Here is a 15305-nt window from a genome sequence, read left to right on the forward strand (position 1 = left end):
TGGCCGTGGTTGGAGAGCTGCACATGATGAGGGCTAAATACGGGTAGAGTGAAGCAGGTCTATAATTATATATTTAAAATAGAATGCTCATCCCGACAATGTTTTTTTACTCAAATCCGGCCAAGTCAGTCCACACGGGTGTGCAATCTACAGCAAGCAAATGGAAATCAGATTGGGCCGTGGCATCCAATTAGGGAGGCCTCGCAAGCGGCGCACACAGCATGCCAACTTGCGTATCATTTGCATAAAGCCATCCACATGTGCTCGGGAAAGGAGGCGGGTTAGCTGCACAAACCGGGATCAACACAAAAAGCTGCAGGAGTGAAGCGGGATTTGCTGTGGAATCCCTCTCAAGCCATTAGGGAAGCGTGTGCGGGCGGCTCGGCCCCCGCGGGAGCGCGGGGCTCGGTCCGTGGGGGCGGCCCGGGGGGTTCTGCCACCCGCCGCCACCGGGAGCCCGGCGGGGGGACTGTGCCCGCCTTGGGGGTGCGGGGCGCGGAGCTGAGCCCCTGCGTGCCCCCGTCCCGTACCTGCACACCCCGCTTCTGGGCAGCGGCAAGCGGCTGCCGAGGGGGAAGCCGACAGACCCGAGCGCTCGGCGTGCGGGGGCGGCGTGGCGAGGGGCCGGGGCTACCCGGGCGGCCACTCAGAGCCCCCTCCTCGTCGCCGCCGTTTAACGACGGCCACGCCGCAGGCCGCCACCTGCCCTTGCTCGCCCCCGCTGGCTGCCACTCGCCCGGCCCCCGCCGGGGCCACCTGCGCCGCCGGCCCCAGCCCTCCCGCTGGCGGCCAGGGCCCTGCTCCAGCCCACCCTCCCGGACCCGGTCCCCCTGCCCGGGCACCCCGCGGCCTCGCCCGGGGCCGGCACTCACCCAAGTTGACGAAGCTCATGACCATGTCAGCCTCGGTGAGGAAGTTGCTGTCCTGCAGGCTGGCCAGGGGCGGCCCCTGGGTGCTGAAGATGGGCTTGTAGGGGTAGGAGAAACCCTCGCCCTCCTCGGCCGCGGCCCCCGCCGCCCCCTCTTCCACGGACATGGCATTGTAGAGGTCCAGCATGAACATGGGGGCCGAGTTGTGCTTGCCGTGGAGGTGGGGCCGCGGGCGGTGCGGCAGGCCGAGGATGGAGAGGATCTCCCGCTGCATCTCGCGGCGCTCGGGGCCGCGCAGCCGCCGGTGGATGAAGCTGGAGTGCACCTCGTTGTCCACCGTGAAGTCGGCGAGGACGCAGCGCAGCCAGAGGGCGGGGGCGGCGGCGCCCAGCACCAGGAGCCAGGAGGCGGGCTGCCCGCGCCCCGCCGCCGGCATCGCGGCGCGGCGGCGGCTGCGGAGGGGCGGCGCGGGGGGCGCGGGGCTGCCCCGCCGCGGGACGCGCCCCACCAGCATGCGCGGCGCGGAGCGGCGCGGAGGGACGGCGCGGCCCCGCGCTCACTGCGGCGGCCGGCAGCCCCCGCGGAGGTGCCGCAGCCCGCTCATGGCCCGCCGGCGGCGGCGGGGGCTGCCTAGCGGCCCCGGCCCATGGACGGGGCGGCGGCGGCGGCCCGGGGCGCTTCCCCCGGCGGTGGCGGCGGCGGCGCTGTGCCCGCGTCCCGCACGCCGCGGCGGAGCCGTGTGTGCAGTGCTGCTCGGCGGAGCGGCAGCGGGAGGTTGTCTCTGGTGGGAGGAGCAGGCTGGAAAGCCCAAGCGCTCTCGCTCGCCCGCTCCAAACCGCTTGGGAGAGAAAATCCCTGTAACTGCCTAGAGGAGGAACATCTGATCAGGTTGCTTTTCAGGATGTTTGTGGAGGCTGCTGGCGTGGGGGAGCGGGGGAGCCGGTCCCGAGTGCTTAAATTAGCGCGAACGTAATTAAGGAGAAGACACCCCGGGAGGGAGGGTGGCTTAGGTGTAAGGAAGGGGCCCAAACTCCCAGAGGCTTTACAGATGCAAGTACAGTACATCGGCCGTCTGCACAAACACGCACACGCAGGCATGCTTTTCGCTCCCCGTCCACCTTTTTGTTTTTTTTAAGAAGTACAGAAGGGAGACACTGCCCGGCACAAAACCTACAGCGCTGAATTATTTAAAATGTGGTGATTGTATTCTCAGGCACGTAGGCACGTATGCCTGCGTGCCTGGAGCCCCGGGTCACTTTTGCCAGGTGGCAGCGGGGAGAGCCCATGGAGAAGCATCAGAAGTTATCATTCTGATAACTTGCCATCAGAAATCCGAGGGGCAAGTTATCAGGAGCTGTAAAACCAGCAACATTTACTTGGGTTGGAACCATCAACCTGTGCACTCCGGTGGTTCGTGCCATGATATTATCCTGCTCTCTCTCTTTCCCCTCCTGCTCTCAGATCCACACCTTCGTGGAATACTGCCGTGAGATGGCTTGTCAACTTTTTAAAGCAGTGACTGTTTTGTTGTGGGGTTGGTTTTCGGGGTTTTGGTGTTGTTTTTTTTTAACTCAGTGGGTGTAACATCTACAGTAATGGAGCCCCAGTCCTGGTTAGTCCAGGTAGATGTCTACTGCAACAGGAAATAATAATAAAAATAATAATAGTCTCAGATAACAAATGTAGACTACTGCTTTCCAAATCTTACTTGGAAAGCAAGGGGAAGGCAGGATGGAAGGGTTTATCTGGGTCACTGAATCCAGCCCGAGGTAATTTCATAAACCATATATATATATATATACATACACTAAGTTTATGCTGATATTAAGATTCATTCCTTAGGCAAAGGAGGAAGAAGAGGGGCAGGGGATAAAGGAGGTCAGCATTGGCTTTTTGATAGGTTTTCAGATGGGCAATATCCAGTAGTATCCAGCACCAGGTCCTGCCATCTGTTCTGGAAACTAATATTCAGTACTTCTTTTAGCTCTTATGTTTAATATCCTTGTGTGAACGGCAGGTAACTAGTCAAAAAAGCTGCATGGGAAACACGTTGAGTGATTTAGTGTGTTTGTATGCATGCATGTGTACCTCTTAATAACAGGGAAACTGAGGCATGACATTGAAATGACTCACGGAGCTATTGAAATAGTGATGGAACCAGCATTAACCTCCTAGCTCAGTCCTAACGCATGCTTAGGGATAGCTCAAGTGGGGGAGGGGGGGGGGGAGGTTGCGAAGCCACATCCAGCTTAGATAAGGTGAGAGCTCTTGCTGAACTCAGTGGTGCTAATGGGGGTGCTCAGACTTCACCCCTGTAGCTGCCTTCCCGTTGCTCCGCACTAACAAAAACTCCAACACCTAAGCAGTCGCATTTTGGATGCCCAGTTAAGATCAAACTCTCTAGCATCTTCTGTACTTCCTGAGGAGCAGCACTAACCTGCTCTTAACCAGGCAGGTATTTGCCTAAATTTCTCTCTTGCTGAGGGTGTGGTGTCTAGATCAATTTAAGATGATCTGAAGCCAGGCTCCTCCTGAGAAAGATGTTGTTTTCTCATCCCACCCCAGACTGGACCTTCAACTGTGCAACCCCACCCCTCTCCAGTCCTGGTACGAACATCCACACACAGGTCAGGAAGCTAATTCTGTTTTTAAAAGTAATCTCTTTTTTAACCGTTTATGTATTTTTGCTGCATTCATTTTCTGCTGGATCAGCTCCTTGTTCTGACTGACTACATATTGTGCTGGAACTAGGGAGGCCACAGGAATGCACAGCTGGGAGCAAGGAGAGGGTGTCTGGGCTGGGCTGCCTTAGGTTGGCTTAAGCTGGTGGTGGAAAGGCAGGCAGATGACTCAGTATCCCTCTGCTCTCCCTTTCAGTGCAGATACCTTGATTTCACTTTTTTTTTTTTTTTCTTGTAGGCAGTTTGCTTTTTCTGGAGTTTTGAGTGCTGGCCTTTTGTCAAGCAGCAGCAGGGTGAGGAGACTTGCCTTTGTCACAGACATTGAGATTAAAAAATCTGAAAGGATGGAACAGCGGATGGAAGAGCAGGTGTCTCTGCTGCCTGAATTGCTTACACCTGACTTGTTAGTAGCTCACATTTAAAAACTGACTAAATTTCAGGTCAGTGTTGTGCTTTGGAATGGTATCACTCTTTGAGACAGAGAAAATAAAAGGATAGTTTGGGAGGTTTGGATCCTGAGTCATTAACATCTACTGTTCAAGCTGTATGTATCATTGAAGAAACAGCAGAGGAGGAAGAGTTAACCTTGAAACCTCTTGATTTGACAAATTTCTTGAAAAAGTGATTGAATCTATTTCCTTCTTATTTTGTCTAAGTGGTTTGGCTTTGCCCAAATTTAGATACATCCTGATTTAATGCAGGATATGTTCTTTAAAGAAAGGGCAATGCTGCAACTGTGTCCTATGCTTTCGTAGGAACAGTGCAAGAGTTTAATCTTTTGTTGCAGTATTTTCTATGACCCTATTGCACCAGGTACAGCATTAAATAAATGCATGATAGTTTTGTAGTGGGGGTACTGCTTGTATGTACTCTTGAAACCGCATAACAAAGCCACTTTAGGAGCGTTGATGAGAAAGGGCATCTTTTAAAGAATAATATTTTTTTTTATGTGAGGTCCTGGGCTCTTGACTTCACCTTGCTTTGGGACACAACAAAGAGCAGCATTTATTCTGCTGCCTACAAGAAAGGACAATGCAGCTCAAACTGCAATGGTTCAGTCCACAGATCCAAGCTTGAATTTCAAATACCTTTCAAACAGAAAAGGTACAAACTGGATTGCCTTTCTCATGGACAACGTCTTTCTCTTCCCTCCTTTCTTGCCTGCTGCGTAAACCCCATCCTGCTTCCTGTAGGATCGGTTCCACACAGGTTGCTGAAATATTGGCACCTTCATGTCATTGTCTTTTTCCTCCTCCTTCCTGGATCAATTAAGAAACCAGTTTTTCCTCTTAGTCGTCTCTGCTTCTCTTGTCTGTCCTCCTCTTCTTGAGAAGGAAAACTAAATGCTTATGATGAAGTAATCCCTGTTTGTTGGCACTTGCTGCTTCAGATAATTTCTATAAAAACAAACTCCCAATGTTTCTGAGGTTCTGTGCAAGCCACATTACCAACTGAGTAACTTTTTGATCTCTTTGAGCTTTGTATGTACGCTTTTATCTGATTTTTGTACCAACTACTGTCATTGTTTCTGTGTGTGTGGCAATTGGTATAGTTGGAAGCATGTATGTTGGAGATAAAAGGTCTGATTTTAAAATGTGAAATGGACAAAAATGTGCAGGTTTGTGCTTGGTGAATTCATACATGCTGCTGTCATCATCATGTACCCATACTAGGCATAGACCAGTGGCAGAACTTGGCCATTTGCATTCAGTTTTACCAGTAAAAACTGTAAAAATATTATTTTACCAATAAAACTATAAAAATTGTGGGTTCTGCTCACAAACTCATTTCATGACTTCTTAAAAATCAGACACAAAGCATTTTTTCCTCTTTTCTGCTGAATCAGTTTCAGGCTCCTTGCCTTCCTACTTTGATGTCCGCTTTTTAAGTTTAACCATGTTTCTTTTCCATTCTGTTTTGCATCTTCTCTCATTTGTCTTGAATAAAGTGCAAGTCCTAAATTATAGCAAACTTTTTTCTTCTTCCAAATATTCCCGCTAAAATAGCATGTGTTTAGGGAATTTTGAACTGTTCCTTTGGGCCCTGTGCGTGCAAAACACTTACAAAACAAAAATAATAGCATTATTATTTGTATAAGAATGCCTAATTAGCTTGCATATTTTAATTACGGTATATTGAATCATTCTTATCAAAAGTTTCTATTCATCTATTCAGCATTATTACTGAGAACATATTCACCAACATGAAGGTAATCGTATTATGGGTAAGCCATTATATTAGCTCTAATCCAGGAATTTTAACAGATCTGGGTTGAACTGTGCTGGGTTGGACTATACTGATAACGTTATAAAAATTAAGTATTGATTCTCACTGCTATTGATCAGAGGAGAGTCAGAAATGAAATTTGTATTTTGGGATAGGAAAGGGCATTATTACTTCTGGAGATGCTAGTGATAATAAAATAGAAAATTGTCTTTAAATTTATGAAATGAGACTAGAGTGCTGAATCTAATGTTCATCAACAGAGTAAGGCAGACAATGTTCAGTCCTTCACAGTTCAGCACTTCATAGTGCTTCACTTTATAAAACTGGATCTCCATGGGGATTCTTTTATTACTATGTACTCCAGAGAACATTAGAAATATAAGTTCATATCACTGAAACATTTGTAGTATTATATTTATCATACAGCTATATACCACTTGAATATAGGCCTATATTTTTATATAGATATGTTTCTATTTAATTTTATATTAGTATAAGCATGTCTATCTGTGCACACAATGTCTTTAAACTTTACGTAATGTATTTCTATAGCACAGATTCATACATAAGAATATTGTTTAACGTAGGACCACTTTTAAATCCATATATTGCCAAAACAGCCCAAACAAAACTGAATTTAATTTTGTGCTATTGAATTATTCTGTGCACAGTTGATCTGGTTGAAGCTTTTGGCTTAAACCCAGGCATTTCCTACGTCAGTAACATTGTAATCTGAACATCTGAAATCTTAGGCTTATATTTGTGAAAAACTATGCTGAGAACACACTCACATGTCATCCTTAGGAGCGGACTTAAGCCATGCTGCAGCACCTTGGAAATGTGCCTCTAAAAGTCTCCTTAGTTTAACATTAACTTGTGATAAATGGTGATCTTTGCTTCTACAGTTCATCATCAGACACTCAGGATTCTTCTTATTAACATATAATTATGTCCTCTAGAGTACTTTTTAGTTTTCTGCTGTTTGTATTCACTAAAGGTAGAGATGTTTGGCATTTTTACACTTAGCTATGTACAAAAAGCACATAAAACCTATTCATCGTTTTCAAAGGGAACAATAACTGATTCTGACCTGTAAAATGCAATGGGACAAATTTGGATGGCTTTACTTTTTCTCTCCAGGCAGGTGCAGAGTAATACCTCAAAAGAACCATTATTTTGTGCCTTTATTCCGATGTGTACATAAATGCTTGCATAACCCTTGCACAGCTGCTGTACAAACTGCTCATGCCACAAGTATTAGTAATCCTAACAGGGGAGGTTGCATGGAAAATTGGGGTGTGTATGCTAAACCATATGTACCATGCCCCTGAATCATAAAACTTCTGTTGCTGGAGCAGAGAGATCTTTGGAGACCATGGGTTTTACAGGTCTGTAAGTAAGCGGGATTATATACAACAGCTGCACCCCACAGTTTCTCGCCTGTTGAGGCTTATCTTGTGCATTTAAATAAGCAGGAAACAGAATTTGGTCCAACGTTATCTTAATACGGTCTCAGCTTCTACTTTTATTTATATTTAATTTCCATAGGAACCATTATTTTAACAGTTTATTTTGAATACGTATTAGAGCCACTCAAATTGGAAGCTCTGCCCTGCCAATCCTGAGCTGCATGAGGCTGCAGAGGTACAACATGCCTTTTTTGTCTCTGGTTCTGCCTCTAAAATAACTTTATATCTGCAATGATTTATAGCAGTGTTTCTGAACTGGCCTGAAACAAGATGGAGATTCATTTGATTCTCCAAAGCCTTGGCCACAAAAATCCCTCCCCAAGTCACACAGAGTAGTGCAGTTTGGCCCCACTTCTCCATGGTTTGAGGAACATTCCAGCTCCCAGTCTGACCGAGGGAGGAGGTTTGCCACATTACAAGGGGCTGCGTGAAGCAATCTCCCAGAGCTTTAGCAGCAGAAAATCATTAATCAGAAATTGATGCTGGAGGATTTTAAAGTAATACGAAGGGACTGTTTCCTCTGCTGGTGTAAATTGGCATAGCACCATGTGAGCAGACAGAGGTGTGCGTATTTACACCAGCTGAGGAACTAACCTGGGGCTCTCCGGTGACTCTATACGGAGCAGATGGTATTGCTGCTGCGCTTTCCGTGGAGGATACTTTAGTTGCAAGTGCACTGCTCTAAGAGTTTATCTTTCTGAGTCTGGGACTTCTAAGTTTTCAGTCGGAACGTTTTTGCTTCCTAAATAATGCTTTAGCCTGCACTGAGTTTGCTTTGTAAAGTGCATCGTTTCAGCATTCATCCAAAGCCTTTTCTGCAGTTGTCTGAGCCCCATAGGCAAATATATACTGTTAGACTATTAAGATAATTTTTCAGTTAAGACATCATCAAACTGCACCCGGGACAATAGAAACAAAACCCCTTTTGTTCTGACTAAACTGTTCCTAATGACCCCCTCTATAAACAGTGGCACCAGCGGAGGCCTCAACAAGGCTCTTCATTGAGACCCCTTTCAAAAGGACAAGCAGAGCAGAACATGGGGCAGAAACTCTCAGAGTTACTGCACTTTACTCCGCTTTGGTGGTCTGACCACAAGAGAGAATCTGTTGTTTTTGTTGTTCAAGGCACCCAAAAAGAATAATTTAAAAGCATGAATTTCCACAATTAGCATCCTATAAAGAGTTCTAAATATTTGGATTGTTGGGAAAAGAGCAGAAGGAAGCTGTTTGTTTGTTTGTTTGTTTGTTTAAATCAAGGGGCTATAAAATAGGCTTTTACAGTTCCATATAAAAGCTTAATTTTTTTTCAGGAGGTCAGTTATTATCTGTTAAATCTGTTAAGCTCATACAAAAATAAAAATGTAAAGTCCAAAGACGTTAAGATTTTTGCATTCCAGTAAGATCCTCACATTTGTTACGGGGTGGAAATCATCTTTGTGTATAATGTGTGTTAATTATGAGCAGGGAAAAGGTTTCAGTTGTTCAGTTTCAAGAGGAATTGGAGACAATATAGTGACAAACTGAAACTACTACGGAACTGCTACCAAACTCTTGTTCTTCCAGATGAGTAACTGTGGGATGCTCTGTACAGATGTGTGCAGCATAGACAGTGCGTCTTCACACGGTTGAGGGCTATGGAGATCATTAATCACTTTCTGATTATTTCTGTCCCCATTTCTCATCCTGGTTACATCAGATGAATAGCACAAAAGACCTTCCACTTAAACAAAAACCTACTTACAGAGCATCTTCATTGTATGTAATGATTACATACAGAAACGATAGGTCAGGCAGCAAAAGTCCATAATTTGGATTATTTGGGAATTACACTGACTACATTTGCAAATAGAAATGCCAGTTTCTTCTGAAGGAAGCTGGAATTTGTGTTCTAGCATCTGATTTACTAGGGCCGTTTCTAATTTAAAGCATGGGCTACTGTTTCTTTTGGAAACAGACAGGAAAAGATCATGGAAGGAGAAGAGAGGACATTCATTAAGACAGGAACCACATATTCTGAGTAAAGGCCAAATCATGGAGAAAAGTAACTCCTATGAGATTCAGAACACCTTCAAGTCTCCATGATGTGGTGGGGTCTGAGAGTACTCTGCCATTTATGGGAAGTGTTCAGCAGTTTGCAGCTTTAGGCTTTTGGGTTTTGATTATGAGCAGTGTCCACGCTCTTCTTTGGTAGGAGAGTGGGATGGAAAGTTTCAGTGTGTCTTTGAAAAAGGAAGGGTTTGCCTAAGTGCAGGATGAAGGTCTAGTGCCCTGTGAGAGGATACTGAGAGAAAGAGAAATGTCAAAGAAATCTTTTAAGAGATTCCAGTTGAAACAAAAGAATCTTTGTAAAAGATACTGTTAGCAACTCTAATGGAAGGAATGGGGACCTAAAATGAATTGAGAGGATCTGCAAGTTGTTTCTAAGCCTTGGGGCAAGAATGAAAAGCTGAGAATTTACTGTTTACTATATTTGGTATGTATGGAAGAGCAGTTTGGACATCAAGGGAGCTAATAAAATGCAGAGCCTAATTTGTCTCTTTACTGCAAGCTGTGTTGTGCTAGGGATAGAGAAAAAGCTGCTGTTAAAGGACAGTTCCGAGGAAGAGCAGCTGAGGCTTGACCTGGCCTTTTGTGAAAATGACTGTTTTCACGGTGGGGTAGCCGAGGTCCATAAGCACACGCCAATGTTTTCCATTAATGCAATTTTATTTTTCTTATTTGTGTGCATGTAAGCATTTTGTACGGAGTGCTGTAGATCTAGTTTGCAGGATTAAATATGGTAACTGTAATGTGACGGCATGAAGGTATAGTATTAATTTTCTGACATCTGTCCTCAAAAATCCACATTTGAGGATTGTTTCTACTGGAAATTTCTGAAAAAAGACTAACTGTATCTGACTAAAATTTGCTGCCTCAGAGACCCCTCTGATTGAGAAGTCCAGGTGAATAGCCTACAAAAACCACCCTGTTTTCTGAATCTATCAACAGAAGTTTATGGGAATTAGTTAATCAGAATAAATGAACAAATGAATTTCTAACTGGGTTCAATGCCATGCAAACCAGATTTTATTTAATATCTTGACTAGAAACTCTCATATTTAGTGGTCATATTAGATGTGATAACTGTTAATCATGAAGAACAAAAGTGTCAAACTATCATTTTTTTTCTAATATTTGTATGATTGATTACATTAAGATAAAGTTGGGGAAAAGTAACAACTTCGTATTAACTTTGACGTAAAATTTCTTTCTCTTGAAAGTGATGAATCCAGTTATACATGAATCTTCCGAGTCAAAGTATTCTTTTTACTTTAATTATTTTTTAAACAATTTTATGATTCTTCTAGATTTTAATGATATTAGTAGTGATTTATCCCAATGCAAATAAAAGCTTGCTGAAATATTTCAACCTATACCAACAGTAGGACACAAGTATATTTGTATAAAACAGTGATCTTTAAAATTTTCTGATTTGCAGACTTTGGAGGTAGTCAATTCGTTATGTCATATCAAAGCAACCTATCTTATTTACCGTTTTGGATCCCTGTTAAAGCAGCTCGTGGGCCTCAAATGCTTGTAAAGCACACTTTAAAAATCAGTGATATAGGACAATACAGAATGCACACATCAAATTAATTTTCCCTATGCAAGAGCTAAATGTCTCTCACTCTTCTAAAGGCCAGCAACTTGGATCAAGTTATAAGAGAAAAAATGAATTGAAGAGTTAAGGGTGGTGCACTGAGAATTAGAGTTGTCCAGAAACAAAAAAAAAAAATCCAGTATATAAAAAAATTAATGGGTTTGACATTTGTTTTAGATTTGTCACAGAATGATTTAAAAAACAAAACATGAATAGAAAGAATGAGACATCCCAGAATAGCCAACATCCAGTGGCTAGGGTATTTACTTGGGCCATATCCAAGTAGTGCTTTATGGGATTTGGAGCAGACATTTGACATAATGTTTTCAACATTATTTTTGTCAGACTCAAATTTGGGCTCTGAAGTGGGTTGAAAAAGAGCTTGCTTGGAGTCCTGTACTTCATAGGTGAGACTTAGTCACCAGGCTGTGTCATCACTCAGTCTCTCTTTGGCCTAGGGAATTTTATTTCTGTTTTTTTTTTACACAAATTAAAGTAGCTGTATAGAGAGTAGACAAACAATTATTCTGTTGCATTTGGTAGGGTGCTGTCACATATTCGGGTATTTTTCTGACTTTGGGAGTGAATAAAGTAACATCCACATTCCTACTCCATTCTCATTCAGAACAGTTTTTTCTCATGGAAATATCTGATCTCGCCTAACTACATTTCCATGGAAATCAATATATTATTTTTTAAAATTTTATTTTTGGCAAGCTGGCATTTCTGATGGCAAAAAGTGCTTTTTCCAAGAATTCCCTACTAGCCGTTCTGAGTTGAGACCTAATTCTCTGTTGTACAAGTGTGAGGCGTTTACCATCAGTATTTTTGTAGGTTTAAGAAATCATGTGTGGTCTGGGATGGTAAAATCTGTGTGTGTAAATCTGTGGAAACTTCATAAAGAATATGTAGAGTAAAATATAAAAAGCTGTCGATGACTGCCTCTCAGCTAAGACTGAAATTAAGTTAAATTCAGTATGTAGGGGGGAAAAAACCCAGTCAATTTCTGAGTTGAAATTTCAACTTTTCTGCTTTGCTTTGCAAACATGGATCTTTCAAGCCAATCCTTTCATCCTTGTTCCCAGTCCCACTCTGAATTTCATCAAGCTCCACTGGACACTCATGTTCAGCTTCTTTTTCTGGTTTGGCCTGCACTCCTGCCACCCTCCCACTAGTTTGTATTCCTTCCTCCCTGCTGTCTGTCTTGCACCCAGGCCTGATCCTACCACAAATGCACTTCCCTAGTGCTCTGCACCCTTGGGCGTTATTGACTAAGGACTGAGACTTGCAAGTGTCCCAGGGGAATCCAAAGGTGTGTGTAGAGGCAGAGGAGAGCATGGGTTTCAACAGCACATTATCTCCATGGCTCAGCACTCTCAATTCATTAATCAGCATGGTTAATTTTAAAGACATTTACCATTTCTGCAGCTGGTTACTGGAAAGCTGATTACTGGGTTAATGGCCCTACTTGAAAACAGTTATGCCATTACTGCAGATGAAGTCAATCCAGTTCCTCATGTCTTGTAATGAAGCGTTGTTACAAATTATGTATGCAGTCAATGCCTTGTTTTCCTGGAAGAATAAAATGGAAATGTATTTTGCATCAGACTCAATGCCCCAAGCAGTTAAATGATATTGACAATACTGGGGTAGCTATGTTTGATGTCACATGTACCCCTCAGCTCCATTCCCATGTACGGATTTGGTATCTGTCATGTTTCACTATTAATGTTCGTTTCCAAACTATGGAAGGGTCTAGAAGTGAAAATGAACACCATGCTGGGACAGCAAAGCTATGTAAGTCATCTCCAGCCCAGGGTTTGGTACAGATGTGCAAATTCACCTACTGAGAAATAAAATAGGCTAATTACCTACCCAGAAGCAGAATTTATTAGCTCTGGTGCAAGTTTCTTGTTCTGCTCCTGGAACCCAGTCTAGCTTGTTTTGAGCTAACACTAGTAGTCTGAACAGGTGCTGTACACACTTCTTGTAATTTAGGAAGCACTGGGTGATGCTCTACTTTAGATGAAATATATAAACAAGATTCTCCTGACTTCTGGTCAGCGGAGATCCTATCACACCTTAGTCTGGTTCCCTAGGGAAACTGCTTACACAATCTTACTATTTGTCTGACCCAGTTTCCAATATGCTGACACATTTGTCACGGGTTGCATAGATGTTTCAGAGATACTATGTCCCTACCAGTTTCGCGAGAATTAGCACCTAAGAAGATGAAGGAATCCTTATTAATGCTCCCACTGGGGAAGAAGGGAGAATTCAGCAGTTATTCATCGTGTTTGACAACAGCAAGCCATTTGACTGGTTTGCGCGTTGCTCTGATATTCCTTGGCGAAAGCACTGCTTTAGTCAGCTGCCAAATCAAAAAAGTCAAGTGATGGCTGGGGGAAAGATGCCAAGGCATGCTAGGGTACTCCCCAGGGAATGCTGGGGAGGGGGGCGAGAGCCTGGGAGGATGAAGGGGGCCAGAGGCACTGGGGTGTGATACGACAGAGGACAGGAGGACAGCTGGGGTTATTCCAATAGGGAGGCATAAGAGATGCGACATAAATCCATAAAGAATCGAGCTTCATTAGTTCCACTTCTCAAGGAATAATTTGTTAGGAAAATATTGAGGTCTTAATTTTGGTATTTTGGATCCATTTACACACTGATTTAACCCTTCTACAATTCCATGTATCAGTTGTAGCTGGTATACAGCCTTGCTGTTACACAGCAGGAATCTGCTGTTATTTGACCTGAAAAGATCATTATACTAGCTTTATTTGGTGTGCGTTTAATAAAGTTGTAGCTGTTGTGACTATAACTCATGACTCCCATGTCATTCTGCAGTGGCGTAACCAGCGATTCAGCATTCCAGTCACATCAGTTCAAAGGGAAGTATGAGGGACTCGAATGTATGCCAGAGCATTGTGACTTTTATTACTCCTCTCCTCCCTCACTCCTCTGTTAGGAAGATACATTCTCTTGCTGGAGAACTGAGAAGTACAAAGCATCCTTAGACCTTGTAATGCAAAATGTAAAAAGTGATGTTATCTGCAGAAAGTGGGCTTTAGATTCTATCAGCGCACATTTAGCATAAAGCATTTCCTATGGTAATGCTTCTCACTTTCCCAGACTTTTAAAGGCTCCAAGTGGCACACAGGCTGCAGACCTCTTTGTAATGTTAATGAATCATCTTAATGGACTGTTTTAGCAGAAACATTCATCACCTTTTGTACCACAATGATTTTTTTTGTTATACTTAAATGGTTAAGTAGGCAATAAATGCCTATCAGACCAACCACTATGGTCTAGTAATCCACCTCACTATAAATCACCAGCGGATTATTATTGTCCTGTTTAATTAACACTCTTAAGGGATTCTATCGTTGGATAGACTTTCACCTTACACTAAGCAGGCATTAACATTTGAAATAAGAAAAAGTTTGTTTATGTGAAAAGTGTTAATCAGTGTGACCTGGAACTGGTAGTGGTGGGTTGGATGAAATATGTGCATGTGTTTGTGCCTGTGCGTCCATGGGTGGTGGCTCCTTACATCAGTTTTCAATGGAAGCTAAAATCAGACCTGTAGAATACTTAAGTCGCAGCAAACGACAGTTTCGGTGTCATTTGTATTAGGTCTTAAAGATATTTGGTTGTAAATGACAGCTTTAAAGATTTTAATTCCAGGAGTTAGGAAGGTGATGGGGTTTGTGAGTGCACACTTTGTGTGTAATATGGGTTTGTTTGTGGTCTAATTCAGTATGAAGTGTTTTTAGAGGACTGGTTCAAAACCTTTTCTTTTCGTGTAGCAAAAGGTGAGAGGGGAAGTCTGATCCTGTTGCTCCTCTGTGAACTCTTTTCAGGCTTCACAGCCAGAAAGAGTAAGCTAAGCAGCAAGAGTTCCTGGGAAAGGCAAGGGGGTCCGCAGGCTTAGATGCTCTTTGCAGAACAATCCCTGCAGTTCTTTTGCAAAAGAAATTCCCACACTGGGACACAAGCTTGATACAGGATCACTCTCAATATACAAACATTTTTGTATGTAGTTCAGCTCAATGCTGGTTTTATCCTCTTGACAGAATATAGATGGCAGCTTTCTTTTTTCTCCTGTAATACAATTTAATGCATTTACTAGTAATTTCCTCATCTTTTGTCAAGCGAGAAAGACATTTGAAAAAGGCTCTTGTTAAGGCAGTGTTTCCCATCCATGAAATCTTACCCTGCTTTCTTTGATTTTGTTACAGTCGTAATACTAGTAGTGCACTTACCAACTGCACGTTCTGTGGATACCAACACTAACACCAGTTATGCCAGATAACCAGGTGCTCAGTTTCCATTTTACAGACAGAGCAACTAACCTGTAAATGTTCAGAGACTTTCTGAGGTCTTTAAGACTCACAAGTAGTAGCATAACTCAAGA

The 15305-nt window shown here is 43.4% G+C and overlaps 1 protein-coding gene across 1 annotated transcript in view; it reads right to left on the reverse strand.

Moving 5' to 3' along the window:
* Nucleotides 1-15260, reverse strand: part of BMP7 (bone morphogenetic protein 7) — a 61750-nt gene extending 46490 nt beyond the window's left edge. Inside the window, exon 1 of the mRNA XM_080404066.1 lies at nucleotides 873-15260. Within this exon, the coding sequence (XP_080260192.1) occupies nucleotides 873-1383 (511 nt within the window). The 5' untranslated portion in view covers nucleotides 1384-15260. The remainder of the gene's footprint in view (nucleotides 1-872) is intronic.
* Nucleotides 15261-15305: the final 45 nt, after the last annotated feature.

This window comes from Falco punctatus (genome assembly GCF_963210335.1).
Source record: "Falco punctatus genome assembly, chromosome: 10".
In the NCBI taxonomy this organism is placed as follows: Eukaryota; Metazoa; Chordata; class Aves; order Falconiformes; family Falconidae; genus Falco; species Falco punctatus.